This window comes from Meriones unguiculatus, chromosome 4, assembly GCF_030254825.1.
Source record: "Meriones unguiculatus strain TT.TT164.6M chromosome 4, Bangor_MerUng_6.1, whole genome shotgun sequence".
NCBI lineage: Eukaryota > Metazoa > Chordata > Mammalia > Rodentia > Muridae > Meriones > Meriones unguiculatus.
The window spans coordinates 123,431,012-123,450,201 of NC_083352.1; the positions used below are offsets into that span (position 1 = coordinate 123,431,012).

The following is a 19,190-nucleotide window of genomic DNA, read 5'->3' on the forward strand; positions in this document are numbered from 1 at the left end:
AGGCTAAGGAGGGAGGAGGCCTGAGATACAGAAATGAGAAGGGAGGGAAGGGAAAAGGAGCTATACACAGCCTCCAGGGAATGGAGGGGGGAGAGTCCCAGCTCTGCAGAGACGCAGCCAGGAGCTTGCGGGTGCTCCCATGTTTAAATATCTGCTTTCTACCCACTCCCCGAAACACAAATGAGGGCAGGGGGACACTGGCTGCAGGAAGTGAAGGCCCAGGACTAAGCACTCTGCTTCCAACTCTAAGCCACCCCCACCACCACTACCACATGCCAGCATTTGCCACACCATACTCACGTGATCAGCATGGACTGGTTCTCTCGGTCTAGAGGAAGGGGAGAGAGTAAATGTGTCATCCAGGGTGAGGGGCTAACCAGCGGTGGACCACCTGGCTCATCTTTGGCACAGGCATGGTGGCCACCACCCAAAGTCCCAGTGGGAAAGATCAAGTAGGACTTCTAAAGAGGCAGAATAGTGAGGGCAGTGCCAGAGGAGGGCAGTGCCAGAAGAGGGCAGTGCCAGAGGAGGGCAGTGCTGAAGGGCAGGGCAGGGCTCCTAGCCGGAGGCCGCCCTGGGGCTGTGGGGGCTGAGGAGGGGGCTGAGGGGGCTAAGGGGGGGGCTGAGGGGGGCTGAGGGAGCTGAAGAGGGGACTGAGGGGGGTGAGGAGGGGCTGGGGGGCTGAGGAGAGGCTGAGAAGGGGGCTGAAGAGGAGGCTGAGGGGGGCTGAGGGGGGTTAGGAGGGGCTGGGGGGCTGAGGAGGGGGCTGAGGGGTGAGGGGGCTGAGGGGGCTGAGGTAGTCTCTTACTGCGGAGCATGTCGTTGTAGGCGTTGTCCGCCACAGAATATATATGAGGCGGGGCCTCCGAGCGACGCTTGCCCTTGTAGGCAGCCACCACAGAAGCTGTGTAGACCGGGAGCCATTTGTACGGGTTAATGGTGACACAGAAGAGGCCCGAGTATGTCTGAGAAGAGTTCACGGAGTTTTGAAGGGGAGGAAAGAGATATATCGAAGTCGCCATTCCCAGGCCCATCGTGACCCCTGCTATACTCAAGAGCCTCCTGCCACGCCATGCCCTGCCCTCCTGCTCCAGCTCGTGCCCCTTTAACAAATGACCCAGCAGCCTTTTGCTGAACCTTCAGAGGTGCCAAGTAGGCAGCCGGGCCCCACACAAGGCCTTGGCTCCGCCTCTCCAAGACCCTAGACATTACCAAGTCAGCGCTAGGCCGTCCCCTCAGTCACCTAGGGTTGTTCCCCCAGCCCTCTCCTCTGCCACTATACAGTTCTGCCCCTTCAGCCCCAGAGCTTGTTTCCAGCCCAGCTCTCCTGACACCTTTCCTTCTGGGCCCTGATCCTTCCCTTAGTCTCCACTGGCGGCTCCGCCCACCGCTGTCCTGGCACTTTGGTGGCTCCGCCTACTGTCTCCTGTCCCCTGCCCAGGACTCACGTAGATCATCCAGCGAGCATATCGCTGGCGCAAGTTGTGCAGCACCGCAGCCTCGTTGAGGTGCGTCATCATGGCCATGTCCTCCAACAAGTCAAAGCGAGGTGGGTTCATGGGTTGCATCTCTGTTTCGCGCACCGTCAGCACCTTCCAAAGAGAGGCATCATATTGTGAGGAACAGAGATGGGCCAGCTGACCTTGCCGCTCCCTCCTACCCACACACTCCCATGCCCCACCCCGCTTCCTGCACTGTGGCTACAGCTGGCCAGAAGATGCACCCGGGGTCGGAGGGCCATCTCAAGGAAGCCGGAGCCCAACCTTCTGGTCTTTGGTCTCCACAGTGACTCTGCCTCCGGCAGCCTCAGTCTTGACCTCCGCCTCCACATAGGCATCTTGTTCGTCAGGCACCCAGACCCTTTTCTTGCCTGGGTTGCAAAGAAATCAGTCTTTGAGAGGGACTCCGAGTGTCCAGTGGGGTTCCTATGCCAAAGCAGTGTCTCGCGCACACACACACACCCCTACTCCTCGCCGAGAGCCCTTCTGCCAGAACATCGGAGTTCCAGTGATGTCTCATCCAAACCTAGGGCGGGGCTGGGATGGCCCCCAAAGCTCTCCAATGAAGCAGGACTCTGTGGTGCACACCTGTGATCTCAGCACTCAGGAGGCAGAGGCAGGTGGATATCTGAGTTTGAGTCCAGCCTAGTCTACAAAGCGAGTCCAGGACAGCCAGGGCTACACAGAGAAACCCTGTCTCGAAAAACAAACAAACAAACAAACATCTGGAATACCAGTCTACACTGCACACCGGGTTTCAGCTCCCGGGAGGGAGCCTTCATGCTCAGTGGGCCTGTTTCCTCAAACGCAAAGAGCATGAGGCCTCCTGAAGTCCCAGGTGGGGCGCCCCTTCAGTGTTGGGCTCCTAACTCTCAGGTGGGTTGCGGCTTCCCCATTTCCCTGAAGGCTTGGACACAGCTGTTCAGGAGAAGCGCCCTGTGCCCTGTGCTCATTCCTGACTGGCTAGCTCACCACAGAGCTTCGGAGAGCCTTGGTCGGAACTATTCACATAACAAGGCTCCAGCCCACGCTCCCTTATCTATCTATCTATCTATCTATCTATCTATCTATCTATCTATCTATCTACCTACCTAATCTATTTATTTTTAAAGTTAAAATGACCTAAGGAAATCCTCTTCTCCACATGCTAAATTTTTAAACAAAGGAAAACAATTAAGATAACAACAGCAGAATGTCCAACCAAGCTGAGACACCTCTCCTTTCTTTTGAGACAGGTTCTCACTTTGTAGGCCTGGCCTCCAGGCACTGAGACCCGCCTACCTCTGCCTCCTGGGCACTGATGGCAGAGATGTATGCCGCCAGGTCTAGCTAGGCACATTACATTTTGAGCACAGTGCTGTGCACAACTCCAGATGTTGCACACCACTGAATCTGGCTCCAATTTGGTCCCCACCTGCCCAGGTTATTGAGAAGAAACACAGAGAGTCATCGGCTCTGGGCCAGGCACATAATAAGCCTCAGGCACTCATCACCTATGTTATTATTGTACTATGAGCCATAAGTCATAAATAGTAGTCTTTATTCCTGTCCCTGATAAACAGTGGCTTTGGCTCCACGGAAAGCACTAAAAATAAGTGCAGCACAGGTTTTGTGGACACGGAGGCCAACTGCACACATCAGTCTCATCTCTGAGGCCCTGGGTCCCAGCCTGAGCATTCAAGAGAAAGCTGACATTGTCCCATCTTACAGAGGGGCAGACTAAGCCTCACTGTGGTCACACAGTCATCTTCACATGGCTCCTGCAGTTTTAGCCTCTGGCACCCAGACACTGAGGGAAAGACCCAGGCGTCAGGCCATAGCATCCCCGTGGTATCAAAAAGAACGTCTGCCCTCTTGACTCCATGGAGAGTCCATCGGGCTTCTCCATGGCTGCTGTCCCTCTCTGCTCTCACTCACCATCCCACGGGACAGTGTGCACCTTCATCAACTCTTGGTAGCCCTGGCGGAGGTAGCAGGCCGATTCTCCAAGTTCGCTCATATCCATCATGGTGATGCGAGGTAGAGGAGGAGGACCTGAAAAGCTGGGTGGCGATTCAGATAGTTCTAGGCAGCAGGCACTGGAAGATGACAAAGACAGGAAACTCAGGGGTCAGGATCCTCTAACCCACAAGGCTTGATAGTGGTGACCCCCTGGGTGAGCCTGCAAGTGAGCACCTCCAGACGTAAGTACTGCTGTAAGTACTGAGGACCTAGGCTCACCCACCCGCAGCCCTGACCAAACCACCCTCAGCCCTGACCAAACCACCCTCAGCCCTGACCACCCACCCTCAGCCCTGACCACCCACCCTCAGTCCTGGTCACCCACCTTGGCACCACGGTGAGGGCAGGGAGCTATGCTACCCTTTTATTGCTGTTGTCAAGGTCAGAAAAGGAGAACTATGTCAGCAATCTCCACGTGTCACAGCCCCCCCAGCCTGGCCACAGGACACAAAAGGCAAATTCCCTTTTATCTCCTCTAGCTCAGCCTCTGGGCTATTTTTACCTCCCATTGTCAGGGGATCACAAAGGCGGAGAGGGACAGTCATTCAGTCAGGAAGCTGGGATTCAGTGACAGGGACAGGATAAGGCAGCGAGGCACTCAGGAGTGGAAACTGAGTCACAGAGAATCTCATACATGCAGAAAAAAAAGACCTACACTTCCAGGGAAGGGAGCCATAGAATGCCCTCTGTGACCATCTATTTCAGTTCCCTTCATGAACCTGGGAAGAATGAAGCCCAGAAAAAGAAAGCCCCAGCCACTTCTCAGAGGTCAGCAATTGCAGAGATAGCACTGAAAAGATACACTTCCCTCGGCAGCACCAGGACACTGTCCCCTCAGCCCCTATCTCCGCGTCTCAGACTCTCCAAAGGGAAATCCAACATGAAGAAAACCCACACAAAGCTGGGCCCGGTGGACACCTGTAACCCCTGGTGCTCAGTGTTAGGTCTCAAAGAAACTCAGGCCAAATGGCTGAGATGACACACCTCACTTAGCCATTTGCCCTTAGTTTGAGACCTAACACTCAAAATGCCGAGGCAGGAAGAAGCCAAGTTCAAGCTAGTCTTAGGTAATTGAGCAAGACCCCCCCCCATCTCAAAATTAAAAAACAATAGACAGAAAGTGGGCTGGGGATGTAGCTGAGTGAAAATTGTGCACCTGACAAGCTTGAGACACTAAATATGAAAGGAAGAGGAAGAGAGAAAACCAGAGCTGGGACCAGACAGTAATAAGAAGGAAGAAGATATAGAAGTTTGGAGCTTAGGAGCTCCTCCATATTTTTGACATTAGTAATTTGCAGAAAGACAAATTCTTGTACCCATTCTCATGAAGAAGGGGGTGCTTACGACTCAGTCTATCTGATAGGACTCTAGAATGTGTCAGGACACTTCTTCTGCCCATTAATTCATTCAGGGCTTGGTGACTTTGCAGGATTTGAGAATTATAGGATCAGATGATCCAAGCACACTGGACACTGGGTACAGACCTAGGGCGTTCCAAGCAGACACCAGGAGGAGAATCCTCTCTGCCAATAGGCAATCCATTCCAGATATGTAGTTTTGCCAAACAAAATATACAGAGGTAAATTCATACGCCGTCACCACATATGCGTTCAGAGCAGGCAGAACTAAGCTTGGGGACAGAAGTGGAAGGCTGGCCCAGGAGAAGCATCTAGAATGCTCCACTGCTCCAGATGCTGAAACATCTGGAGGTCACACAGCTGTGTTTACCTTATGAATCAAAGCTGTACATTTTAAATGTATGTACACATATACTATATATATTTTAAACCTTATTGCCAAATTTGATAGTGCCTGACAGAAGTACAAACCCTTCTCCCCTGAGGCAATATAATCCCAACTCTTTAACATCTCTGCTTAGCTTTGTCTGCTTTCAGAATCTTTATGTCTGGGATCTTACGTCACTAGTCCTCCTCCTCTAGACTTCTTTGTGAGAACAAGGTCATTTCATGCTCTTTGTGGAGGTAGGTTGTTTCTCACTTGCCTTCTGCCACTAGAAAGGAACTCTAAGGGAAGGAGTCAGGCTGCATTTCCAGCTCCGTTCAGAAAGACTGTCCAGGAGAGAAACTCACAAGAAAGCTACCAGGCAAACAAACCAAATTTAACAGTTCAAGTGATAAGAGTTTTCCTCTCTGTGCAAGGTCAGAGGCCGAGGGCTGAGTTTGAACATTGTGTAGGGAATGTGGAGAGTAAGGACTGGACAGATGGCTTGGTGGGTAAGAACACTTGCTGCACAAGCCTGGGGATCTGAGTTCAGATCCCAGACTCCTGTAAAAACTTGGGCTTGGCCATGTGCACACCTATCCCCATGGGAAGGAAGCAGGAGGACAGCTCGGCTTGCTGGCCATCTGCCTGCTCCAGGTTCAGTGAGAGACCCTGACTCAAAAGAATAAAGTCAACAGCGCTAGAGCAGGACACCTGATGCCCTCCTTAGGCCTCTACACACGCACAGGCCGGGGTACCCACACATGCAGGAATGCATGCACGCATGCACAATCATAAAAGTATAGACTGTACATACAAATTTTTACTGCTGAAAGGTGCTCAGAATGCAGGGCTTTTTGCCCCATTACAGAGTGACCGAATTAACCTAAAGAAATCAGAACCTTCAATAACCATAGTCTATGCCAAAAATACATTGTGGATAAAATTCTAGTTACCTGCTCAATGTATAGTTAAGTGCTTTGCAATAAACGCAGAATACAGGCCTAGACATATCCTAGGTTCACTTTCCCTCTCTGGGGCACATCTCCCTGCTAAGATGAGCATCCAGCTCAGAATAACAAACCAACAAGGAAACCCATGTCCTGAGAAATCCAATGAAGTTTGCAATTTGCAAGGGCCTGAGGTGCTGCTTTCAGATGCTGTCAGAAGCAGAGAGAGCTTGTTGGACTTGGGCAGCCTCAAAGGAGAACCATCAGAAACTTGGAGAAACAACTTTATCATACAACACGTCTCTGGCAAATCTGGGGCCCTGTGTTTAAACTCCAGCATTTAGGATGTGGGAGTAGACCTGTGGGTAGAGAAAGAAAAAGGGAGCAAAGATGTGTACACAAGGAGGGGTTCCTAAGTGCAGAGCCAGCCCGTAACTGAAGATGGGTGGAAGAAAGTGAGCCTGTATTAGGGCTCAGCACTTTCAACTATGGCTGAAGTCTGCTCCAATTTCAGGAGGCTAGACTCCAGGATTTTAGGACATGAGCTCCAAACACCTCTGTCACCAGTGTACCCCACAACACTGGGTGTGGTTAGGAAAAAAAAAAAACCAACTATGTGTGTTAGGAAAAGTTTTACTAGGGAATAGCAGAGGGTAGAAAGAAGACCAGATTGTCCAGAATCTTGAAACACTCGGAAGGGATACGGGTTTGATTCAAGAGCAATGGGGACTTTTTAGGGCAGGAATGTAAGTGACCTAAAGTTTAAGAATGGCCATTGTGGCTGTCATGCTGACAGACTGGGAACAGGGAGGAGTTTGCTGTGATCACCCAGGTAAAAGCAGATGCGACTGGGACTGTTGAAGGCACGTGCATGCGTGGGTGGGCACGAGGGAGGTATGGAGACAGGTGCCATGAGCCCACAGTCCCAGGAGAAGAGAATGAAGACCCAGCCTGAGCAACTGCATGGGCTGAGGCTAGGCCCCAGGGTGTAAAGAGGGGCAAGGATGGACCTAGTCATTGGGACAGGACTGTGGAGAACTTCAAAAGCAACATTGGGATTTAGAGCTTTTCCTGTATGAGTTGGGGCACCATCAAAGGCGTTTTTATTTATTTCTTCATCAAAGAGCCTTGAGCAAGGGGATCTGACAGTGAGGTCAGATTTATGTGTTCATCAGATCCCTGCGGCAGCTGGTGTGGAGGATGGACTGAAGGGGCGAGGCCCGCTGGTGGCAGGAAGACGCGTTCAGGAGGAGGCTGCCATAATGGTCCACATGCAAGGTGGTGAGGCCCCAAGGGGGCCCGCCACCCTGGCACCCCGGGGGTGGGTGGGCCCCTGCTTGTCCCAGGTTTGTCCTCCTCATGGGGCCCTGGGCAGCTGCTGAGGGCTCGAGTGGGCCCCAGCTCTGAGGCTCTGAGCAGAAAATAGGATGAGGGCAGCCAGAGAGCATCAAGGCTGTTTATCCGGAGAAGAGATGCCTCAGCATGGATTTATGGCTCAAAGGTTACTGGGGGGAGGAAGTGGGGAACCAGCTGTCCCCCATCCCCATAAAGGACTACTTACAGGGACTGTGGCCTCATCTGCCACAAGAGGAGGGAGCGGAGGCACACGAGGGGTAATGTCCTGCCAGCATCATAGGACGAAGGGACTCTTTAGTGGTTGTACAAATCAGCTCTCACTAACATCAGGGAAACTGAGGCACAGAGGGAGAGGCAGGTCTTTGTGATGCTATCACCCTGCAGTATAACCTCAAACTTCTAGAGACCCTAGGGTCTACTGAAGAATGCCTCTCAGAGCATTTATGAGGATCCTTCAAATTGCCCTATTAAGAATTCTGGGATGTGGTCACCCCAGTTAAAACAATTTTTTTAAAGAAAGCAAAAGTGCATGTACAGGCATCCCACAAGACCTGCGTGGTGCTAAGGGTCTCTAACTGGTGCTAGGTCTGTTCCAGGTTCTGATCTGCTCACATGCAAGTTCAACCTTTGCCTAGTTCCGAAGTGTCTTCATAGCATGCTCTCGGCTCCAATCCAACTGCTTTGGACAGTGGGTGGGAGTCCTCAGTATCTCTCAAGGGTCTTGGTCTTTCCATGTTACCTGTCCTCTCTGCCCTCTGAGGGCATTCCTTCTCCTGGCCGTTGCCTCTGCCTCCCTCAAAGCTCAGCTGAACCTGTTCCACCCACCCCAGGGGCCCTCACTGGAAGAGTGGCTCAGTGTAGACAATGCCTGGGCCCTGGGCCCAGGCTGGGACAGGTGACAGCAGCTGTGGATCTATCTATAGCTCTCTTGCCCTTCAATTGTTCCCAACTTCAAACAATGGCTGGTCCTGGATTACAGACACCTCCACCAGGCCTGCCGAGTGCATCCTAGAGGGAATGAGATACGGCTCCCCAGGGCTACAGGGTGACCTCAGAGGCGGCTACCTCTGTCTGGGCCCCCACATTCCATCATTCACTTGAGCCCCAAGACTGGAGAGCTGGAAGACTCTTGGGTAAGGGAACAAACGGCATGTCTGAACGGCAGACTTAAGATGATGTAAGACATGTGAGTTCCCCTCTCTAGCCTCAGCCAACAGGCACTTAGGAGTGCTGGCCTGCCAGTCCCACAAGGGCAGAGACTTTTTTTTTTTTTTTTTTTTTTGAGACAGGGTTTCTCTGTGTGGCTCTGGCTGTCCTGGATTCACTTTGTAGACAAGGCTGGCCTCAAACTCACAGAGCTCTGCCTGCCTCTACCTCCCCGAGTGCTGGGATTACAGGCGTGTGCCACTATATAAGGCGAGACCAGTCTTTTTTATCTCTACTATATCCCGCAGCTGGGCACCTGGTAATATACTTTTTACCTTGGCTCTTAAGAGAAGAGAAGGCTTGCAGCAGAGGGGTCTGACTCAAACTTAAGAGGAAGAACACCTTGGGTTCAAAGCCTGTCTCTCGAGAAGTCACTTAAGCCTGTAACTGAGAGCAGAGTGGCTACGCCATCCATCCTGAGCACAGAGTTGAAGCCTCTGAAGCGCTGAGACTGGTATTTAGTACTAGTGGAGACTCGGGTTATTACTATGTCTAAGACAGAGCATCAAGAAAAGTGAGGAGCTGGGGAGATGCACAGTGGGAGAGTGCCTGCTTGGCATGCGCGGGGCCTAGGCTCCATCCCAGCACTGGAAAAAAGAAAGTACAGACAGAAAGGGGCTGTGTGTATCAGGGAGGTTTGTGTCCATGGGTTTACCTGTGAGTGTCTCAGGGTGCTGATGAGCGCAGTCAGTGGGGACAGGGAGAGGAACTGATTTATTGCCTTTTTATTTCTTTCTGAATTTGTAATCAGTGTGTGTTTAAAGTATGTAATCAGTGAATAAAGGCCTTATGATGTGGGAGGACGGCTGGGGGCAGACCAGACCCTGCACTGTCTCTAGCCACACACCAGCCAACCTGGGTCTGAACCCTGGGAGCACCTTTTCCTCCAGCCCAGAGGTGCACAAGTACATCCGTTTGCAACCTTCCTGGAGCAAAGAATAAGCCTGAGGGAGGAGCCCGGCCTCCGTTCCAAGCAGCAGGGATGGACAGGGAGACAGAGGCCCCTGTTCTCTTCCCTGGCCCCAGCCTCTGATCTTTACCTCAGACTATTCTTAGAAACTAGATAAAGCCAGCAGTTGCTGCTGCTCCTATCAGCTTCCAGCCTGACAGGCCCAATCCTGGGAACTACCCGTTCTCAAGAGGCCCAGCCCTTGTGCAGCTGACCTCCCTGCCAGGTATGTTCATCTTGCGGGCTCTACCCTCTTAAACTGCTCTAGTCCCAAACACTCGGACATCTCAGATGGCCTGGCTGGTAGGTCCCTCATCAGTCCCCTTGCCCAGCAGCTGGAAGTGATAAGAGCTAAAGAACTGTAGATATATCCCCAGGATACACTAATCTATATAGCTTGGCCAGCACTGGGCTCCAAACCATGTTAAGAATAGGAATTAAGGGCTATGGACATGGGTGAGCCAGAGATTCTGGGATGAAGGAAGAGCAGCAACAGCATTAGAGGGGATTGAGGAGCTAGCGTAGAGGAGTAAGAAACCAGTAATAGGTTTGGGGAAGAAATGGCAGAACTTCCCATGTGTCCTTCACAGGTCTCTTCTTAGAGCCTAAATTTAGAGTGGAAATTTACCACTGCAAAGTGGGCATAACTTTATATGTGCCAAGTTGTTATGCATAGTGAATTAGTCTATGCAAAGGGCCTGTGTGTGTCCTGGAGCCAGCATGCCGACAGCAGCAGCCGCTCTTGCACAGCAAGCAACACTTCCTTTTAATCTGAGTATCTGCAAGGGTTACTCTGCCACAAATGAGGCGTCCTTCCAGGCACCGTTCTGTCAGCTGCACACTTAATTCAAGGCGTCCACACTATCCAGTACCTCACACCCAAGTCTCCTGGAATTGGTGAGGGAGGCGAGTCCAAGATAGAGTTAACAATTAATGACGTGGGGCTTCCCAGGAAGGAAGACTTAGCCCCATCTGGTGGAGGGAGAATGGAGACCAAGCTGGAGTGGAGGGGTGGCAAGCTTCGTCCCTGCCCTTGCTCTGGGGTCATGACCAGGAAGTTTGGGAACTGAGAAGACTCTGGAGGTAAAACTGAGAGCCTTGGCTGATGGTGCTGTCGTACTACCCCGAGTATGCAGAGGGTGACCCTCCCTCAGCCCCACATCCCTGTGAAGATGGACTTCATCAGCTCAAGGGCAGGAGGCCCCCAAGCCTAGCCCTTGGAGTTTTCATGGATTAACTGTCTTCTTCTGTTTTTAATACTTTTTGTAGTATTGGGGATTGAACCCAGGGCCTTGAATGTGGTGGCCAAGCCATTAACCCCTGAACTACAGTCCCTGCCAGATTATATTTCTTAATTCATTTGTTATTTTATTCTTGTATAATAATACACAATTGTTAAAAAAAAAAAAATACAGAATGCTGGTTGTGGTTGTTCATGCCTGTAATCCTAGCACTTAGGAAACTGAGGCAAGAGCTTGGCTATGAAGCCATCATCATCACACACAACACTGTGAATTCCAGAACAGCTTGAGACACTACTTCAACACCCCACCCCAAAAAAAAAAAAATGGAGAGATTAATACTTATATGAGATATGATCAACTTACTTAGACTTTCCTAGTGACTTTTTTTTTTGCTTATTTGGTGTCTCACTGTTAATCCTAGGCCTGGAACTCAGGAGATCCACTTCTAAGTGCTGGAATTAAAGGTGTGCACCACCACACCCGGCACATACCCAAAATTTTATTTATTATATTTGTCGCTGGGCTTGCTCACCACATCTTCCCTAGAAGATCGGGACAGTCTTCAGACCTTGGGGCAGGCGGATCCATGCCGAATGGCCGAGTGGAGCAGCTACTCCCAAGAACCACACTCTCCGAGGCCTCTCGATACCCCCGGCTGCTCTAGAGCCAGCAAATAAGATCTTGACCCTTGCTTCTCTCACCCCAGCCTGGGCAAGCTTCCTCTTTGTTCTTTTGAGCCAGGCTAACAATACACGCTGGAGTCTGGCTGGCTGTGAGTAAACCCCAATTACCCTGTCTCTGAGACAGCAGCTGTTCCCTAAGAAATTAAATAAGATAACACACACCTTTTAAAAAGGACAAACACAGTGCCAATTCATTGCTCATAATAAGTATCTGGCGTGCGATAGATAATTACTTTTCTTGTTTCTACTGTCTCCATTTCAGGAGAATAAGCGAGGAAAGCACATAATTCACCATTGCAGAGGTCACGAGAAAGGAAAGGTCATGCTGGGGACTGTGGGCGCCTTAGGCATCTCTTTGGTTTCATAGTCTCTGTGGCTCTCTCCCTTCCACCACTGGGTTCAAGGTGACAACAGCCCTCTCCTTAGAGTCATCACCTTCGTTAATGTTCCCTAGCTCCACAGTCTCCCTCTGCATGGCCAACAGAGTCTAAATACGGAGCCCTGCTAAGCTCCAGCCACAGCAGAGGAAAGTGCTCTTTCCTTCATAGGCTTCCAAGCAGCTATGTAACTAACCATGAAGGTATAGTGGAAAACAGCCATTAATCTGGGAAGCCAAACTGAGCTGTCACTTCTCAAACAGTAGATTAGAAAAAAAAATAATAATAATAAACAATGGACAGTTCTGACTCTCTGTGTCCTGGTTTGCTTCTCTGTTGCTGTGGTAAACACTGACCAAAAGCAACTTGAAAAGAGCTTAATTGGCTTACCTATCTCACAGTCCACGGAGGGAAACCAAGGCAGGAGTGCAAACAGCAAGAACCTGGAGGCAGGACTGAGGCAGAGGCCATGGAGGAGTGCTGCCCACATGCTTGCTCTTCCTGCTTTCTTGTAACATGGAGCACCACACACACGATGGGCTGGCCCTCCATGCTCCCCAGGCTTGCCTACCGCCTGGCTTCATGGAGGCAGTCTCTTAACTGAGGCTCCTTCCTCTGCAGTGGCTCTAGCCTGCATTGAGTTGAGATGAGACTAGCTAGCACACAGTCCACCATCAAGGGAAGCCAAGGCAGGAACTGAATTAGAGACCACAGAGACCTGCTAACTGGCCCCCTTCCAGGCTCAAGTTCAACTACCTTTCTGAGATAGCCAGGCCCACCTGCCTAGGGATGGCACTATCCGTCGTGAAATGGAACAATTAGCAATCAAGAAAATGCCCCATAGACATGCCCACAGGCCTTCTGATGGAGGCAGTTCTTTAGCTACTGCACTCTCTCCCCAGGTGTGCCAAGTTGACAAGCAACATTAGCCATTATGAGGGTGGGGATGGAGAACAAGGATCAGGCAGATATATTACCAGAACTGAAACTCAGTAAAAACACAGTAGAGAGAAAACAAAGTCGTGTTATCTACTAAAGCTGAGTTGGCTCTGTACCTTTAACTCATACGGAGGCACTGTGTAGCAAGACTTTGTTCCATTTGTAATAGAAAGCTCTAAGTAGCACTCACAGAATGAGACAGAAAGTGGGCATGTTTCATCATCATCATCATCATCATCATCATCATCACTGTCTTAGAACTTGCTACGTATGCCACGCTGGCCTCCAATTCACAGAAGTGCGCCTGCCTCTGCCTCCCGAGTGCTGGGATTAAATGGATATGCCCACCACACCTATTTATTTTTGAGACAGGATCTCAAAGGGTAGACAAAACAGGCATCAAACTCACTTGGCAAACCAGGCAGGACTCAGAGTTGTAGCAATTCTCCTGCTTCAGCTTCTAGGACCAGGATTATGGGTGTGAGCCTTCATTTCTAAAACATGGTATTTTTTTTAACACAATGAAACCCACAGAGCAGTGAAAATGAATGAGCCATAGTGACCTTTTTAAAATGAATGGCTTTCCAGACAGAACACTGAATGAGAAAAGCAAGCTGCAATTGAAAACATGTAATACATTACCTTATAAAGTCTAAATCCCATGAGAAAAATAGTGCTATATTTTGGTTAGAAACATCTACTGAAATGTATAGGACTTCTGGTATTAAAAAATTAAACTAAATGAATAAGTCAGAGACTTAATCCTAAAACCTAAAACAATGAAACTCTTAGAAGAAAACCCAGGTGAACTCATAGGGATCTTAGATTCAGTAATGTTTTCTTAGATGTAATGGTCAAAGGGGGCATGGTGGTCCATGCCAGTAACCACACCACCCAGGATCGGGCGGGAGGATTGCAACTGTAAGGACAGTCTGGATTACACAGCAAAAACTATTCTCAAATCAGGCAAGCCGATACAAGCCTGTAAGTCCCAGCTCTCAGGAGTGAAAGGCAGACTGATCTCTGTGAATTCAAGGCCAGCCTGGTCTACAGAGTGAGTTCCAGTACAGCCAAGGCTACACTGAGAATCCCTGTCTTGAAAAAACAACCAACTAATCAACCAACCAAACAAAAAACAACAAACTATTCTCAAAAATAAAAATAAAACTATTAAAGACAACACTCAAAGCAGAACTGTAGTAGTTTTCATGTCTTTAAAAACTCAGTTATAGTATTGTAAACATGTTTTTGTTTTATTCCCAGGTGTGGGGTGTGGGACTGATTCAGGTTGTCCACAGCAACAAACTATTTGTCCCATGCAGGCTCTGAGAGGGGCTCTTTGCAAGCTGCAGATAATTTAATCCTGAGGATGCTGAGAGGGAATATGCCTGAGCCCAGAGTGCTAGGGGACTCCAGGAAAGAAGAATGCTGCTCCTCCCTCCTGCTGCTCCTCCCTCCTGCTGCCCCTGGTTGCTGTTGCCGCAGTTTGACAAGAATTAGAGATATCCTGCAATGAAGACTGGACTTGCCCCAAGGAACTATGTCCCTAAACACTAGAAAGTAGCTAAGGAGAACTACGCCACCTCTCCTCACTAACCTTCTTCCTCTCCTACCTGGTGTTGGAAGGGACTAGGCTAGCTCGCTCTTGAGCTTCCTGGAATTCTTCTGTGTCTGTCTTCTAGGCTGCCTTAGGAGCCCTGGGACTGCAGATGCTCCTATTCCTGGCTTTATGGGGTGCTGGGGAGTCTCAGGGCCTCACCTTCGCATAGTCAGCACTTCACCCTCTAAGTCATCTTCCCAGCATACCCTTTGCTGTTTTGTAGTCCAGAATTCATGGGAATGCTCCTGCTTCCCATGTGTGAGCCACTGTAGCTGGGGCAAGTTTCTCTTTAAACAATATCTCATTTTAGAGAAACAAACCCAGAACCTCACCACTATTTTCTCCTTTGATTTTGATTAGCTTCTTCTAGTTATTAATGATGGAGAGTGCTTGCTCATTGGCATTTATCTTCTCAAAGTATCTATTCAAATATTTCGCACATGAGTGCAGAGGCCAGAAAATGGCATCAGAGCCACAGGAACCGGAGTTACAGATGGATGTGAGCTGACCCATGTGGGTGCTGAGAACCCAACTCAGATCGTTTGGAAGATCAGCACAGGCTCCTAGTTCACTGAGGCACCTCTCCAGTTCCATCTTTTGTCTATTTTTAAGTAGATATGGTATGCAAAGCTGCAGTCTCAACACTTGGGAGATGGAGGCAGGAAGATCAAGAGTTCATGGCCACCTTTCCTTAACAACATAGAGTTGAAGGCCAGCCCTCTGAGCTATGTGACAAAACAAACAAACAAACAAACAAACAAAATGAGATACTTCACTGATCTGACTATTATCAGACAGACAAATACTAATAAAGGTGTAAAAACCAGAACTCCTACATTACTGCCATTTTGGAAAATGGATGGCAGTTCCTAAAAAGGACTTAGCTTATAGTTAAGATAACTCAGCAATTCATCTCCTCAGCAGCTCCTCACATGGACTATAAAATGTAATGCTCACACAGGCATGTATATGGACGGTGGCAACATTCAGAAAAACAAAAAAGTGAAAACGGGTAAGGTGGGTGGCACACGCCTTTACTCCCAGGGGAAGGGAAAGCAGGCCGATCTCTGAGTCTGAGGCTGGCCTGGACTGTAGTGAATTCCAGGCTAGCCAAGGCTGCATAATGAGACCTTGTCTTCAGGGGGAAAGCTGTTTACAAAGGGAAAATAGCTCAACTGCCTTAAACGAATGAACAAAATGGGCTCTCTATAAACGTGAGTATTCAATCATGTTGCCTGCACGTATGCACGTATGGTAGGCACCTGGTGTCTGACAGGCCCAAAGAGGGTGTAGGGTTTTCTGAAAGTGGAGTTAGTGGCCTCTTTTGCTTGGGGAATGGAACAGGATCTTCTGCAAGAGCAACCAGTGCTCTTAGCCCTGAGTCATCTCTCCAGCCCGAAGCTCTGTTCTAGGCTGCTGAGGGAAAGACCACAGTGATGTGACTCCAATCTTATGAAATGTTCAGAATAAGAAAATCATAAACAAAGTTAATTTCTTTAAAAAATTTGGTTTTGTTTTCTGAGACAGGGTTTCTCCGTGTAGCCTTGGATGCCCTGGACTCAATTTGTAGACCAGGCTGGCCTCGAACTCACAGCAATCTGCCTGCCTCTGCCTCCCTGGGTGCTGGGATTACAGGCATGTGCCACCACATATGGCTTTAAAGTTTTACTGCATTTATTTAGTTGTGTGTATTGTGCACATCCAGGAGTCACAGTACACACACTTGTGGAGGTCAGAGGATAACTCATGAGAGTCAGTTCTCTTTCCACCAGGTGGGGCCTGGGGATTGAACTCAGATCTTCGCTCTTGGTGAGGAAAGCCTTATCTTGAGGAGCCTTCTCACAGGCCCAGTCTTCTCTCTTCTCTGGGATTTTCTTTGCTCATAAATGAAATAAGAGCTGGACCAGAATTTGTGATTGGTCTCTGAGGATCCTGGGGCTTAGAAGCCCCCTCTCCAGGAACTGATGGCACACACGTACAATCCCAGCACTCAGGAGGCAGAGGAGGATCTCTGAGTTTGAGGCCACCCTGGTCTACAGAATGAGTTTCAGGACATCCAGGGCTACTCAGAGAAACACTGTCTCAAACAACAAACAAACGGAGAAGTAGCAGCCCCTAGTTCAGAGAGCACGTGTCCTAGGGCAGTGGTTCTCAACTTTCCTGATGTGGTGACTTTTTTTTTTTTTTTCGAGACAGGTTTCTTTGTGTAGCCTTGGCTGTCCTGGACTCACTTGTGGACTAGGCTGGCCTCGAACTCACAGCATCTGCGTGCCTCTGCCTCCCAGAATGCTGGGATTACAGGAGTGCGCCACCACACCTGGCTTTTTAAGTTTTTAATACAGTGACCCTTTGATACAGTTCCTCGTGTTGTGGTGACCCACAACCATAAAATTATTTTCATTGCTATTTCATAACTGTAATTTTGCTACTGTTATGAATTGTCATACAAATATTGGTGTTTTCCAATGATCTTCAGCAATGCCTGTGAAACAGTCATGGATGCTCCCCAAAGGGGTCATGACCCACAGGTTGAGAATCCTTTCTGGTCCTAACAGCAACTGCGAGTGGGCCTACACCAGACTCTAGCTTCTCCATTCTTCTTAGTAAAATAAGGACAATAACGTCTCCCTCCCAGGATTACTGCAGGAGTGTGAGCGCGCATATAAAGTGTCAGGGATTGGTCTGGCACACAGCAAATCCTCAACACATGCAAGAGTCCCATTTTGATTCCACAGGCATTTCCTGAGTAGCAAGTCTGGGCCAGGCCCGAGCTGGAGGCTGGAAGGCAGAGGGATTTCACTCTGAATAGCTGACCAAGTGGCCCCCAGCCAGGTGGAGAGTTAGATAGCCTCATAAACCATAGTGCCAGGTGGGGTGATGTCATGGCTAAAAAGAGACCTCAGCCATAGGCCCTGCAGACCCTGGGACAGCGGGAGGTGCCCTGGTCAAAGGCCAGACCAAAGCTGAGTATGGTGTGGTGGTACATGTCTGTAATCCCAGCACTTGGGGAAGTAGAGGCAGGAGTTAGGTACATGGGACCTTATCTCAACCTCACTCTCCAGAAAGCCAGCAGAGGCTTGGAGCGAGGCCCTCAGGGGCAAACAGAGCACAAAGTTGAGGGCACCCTTGCTTGTCTTTTTCTGCCTAATTCTTATTCAAGCATTCCCACTAACCCTTCAACACAGTCACAAGGGATTTAACAGTCAGCACCGAGAAGCCTGATCTCGACCAAAGGGAAGGGAGAAGGCCAATGGCTAAGAGTGACAGCTGTGTGACCTCTGGCAAACCAGGAAACCTCTTTAGGCCTCCACTGCCCCAGCTGTAAAAATGGAGACCCTGACACTACTGGACTCATAGCAACAGTTGTGTTAGGAAGGAACTAGCCAAGCTCCTAGCACTTGTGACCAATGCAATAAAGAGCTGTCACTAGGAAGGAAAAACAGGCTCCACCTTGGAGGTCAGGCTGTGGGATTCACTGAGGCCAGAGGACTTGCTCTAGTCACAGAGCTGGGTTTTGGAGTCAGGATTTGGAAACAGATCTTGGATACCAAAGGTTCCTTGCATCTTTGTCTCCCTCTGCAGAATCTTCAGCAGGTTCTCAGGTGTCTACTACATGAAGAGCAAGGGCATGGGGCCAGAAAGGCCCTGGGCAAATTTGCTCATCCCGGATTTTTGTTTGGAGATGCAATCTATCTACAGGCCAGATGGCTCCATGATCCTCCCACTCTAGTCTACTGCTGTGGCCAGCTCTTAAAGTGTGCACGGAGGAAGGAAACGGGAGCCTTGTTAATCCTTTTGGAGGGGGATGTGGGGATCAAACCCCGACCCTCACACATGCTAAGCAACCACTCTACCACCGTGATACACGTAAGCCTCCATATGGCTTTGTTGGTCTTAGATCTTTTAATTTCTCCACACGGTAGACATAGAAGTCTTCATCCAATGACTAGATTTTTTTTTTTTTTTTGAGACAGGGTCTTCTGTAGCCTAGGGTAGTCTTGAACTCTTTAATCTTCCTGCCTCTACTTATCAAGTGATAGGACTACAGGTGTCCACCAACATGCCTGATGCATGTGGTGCTGGTTATTAAACCGAGGGCTTCCTGCATGCCAGTAAATATTCTGCCAATTGAGCTGAGTTTAGCCTCAGCCCTAAAGACACAAACCACCTAATGGAAATGTTTACCTTGAAAGGGTGTGTGAGGATTAAAGAAGGTTAAGTTGTGTAAAGGGCCTGAGGTAAAGTTTTCACTAATGACAGCAACCACCTTTCCTCCCTCCCAGGCTATTTCAATCATCTACCAAATACTGAAGATCGTAATGCCAGGCACCATTCCGGGGTCTGGGGCAGGGTCCTCAACCTTCCTGATGCTATGACTCTTTTATACAGTTCATCTTGTGATGACCCCCCAACCATAAAATTATCTTCATTGCTACGTCCTCACTGTAATTTCACTACTGTTAGGAACTTCAATGTAAATATCTGATTTGCAAGCTCTCTGGGGTCACGACCCACACACAGGTCTGGAATTTGTTAGGATTATTCTGTAATGTTCCTCCATTTTGGCTAAATGGTGGTAATTCCAGAAACTAGAGTACTGTGCGTCTCCAGAACTAAAACAACCTGTATTCCAAGATTCTTGCTGTCCCGCCTGACCTGCTGAC

General features: G+C 49.4%; 1 protein-coding gene across 1 annotated transcript in view; it reads right to left on the minus strand.

Annotated features, from left to right (window-relative positions):
* Myh7b (myosin heavy chain 7B) overlaps window positions 1–19,190 on the minus strand; it is a 40,392-nt gene that overhangs the window by 18,785 nt on the left and 2,417 nt on the right. The window contains exons 2-6 of the mRNA XM_060382992.1: window positions 3,417–3,577; window positions 1,764–1,870; window positions 1,449–1,592; window positions 809–965; window positions 301–328 (exon numbers count right to left, since the gene is read on the minus strand). Coding sequence (XP_060238975.1) covers window positions 301–328; window positions 809–965; window positions 1,449–1,592; window positions 1,764–1,870; window positions 3,417–3,507 — 527 coding nt within the window. The 5' untranslated portion in view covers window positions 3,508–3,577. The remainder of the gene's footprint in view (window positions 1–300; window positions 329–808; window positions 966–1,448; window positions 1,593–1,763; window positions 1,871–3,416; window positions 3,578–19,190) is intronic.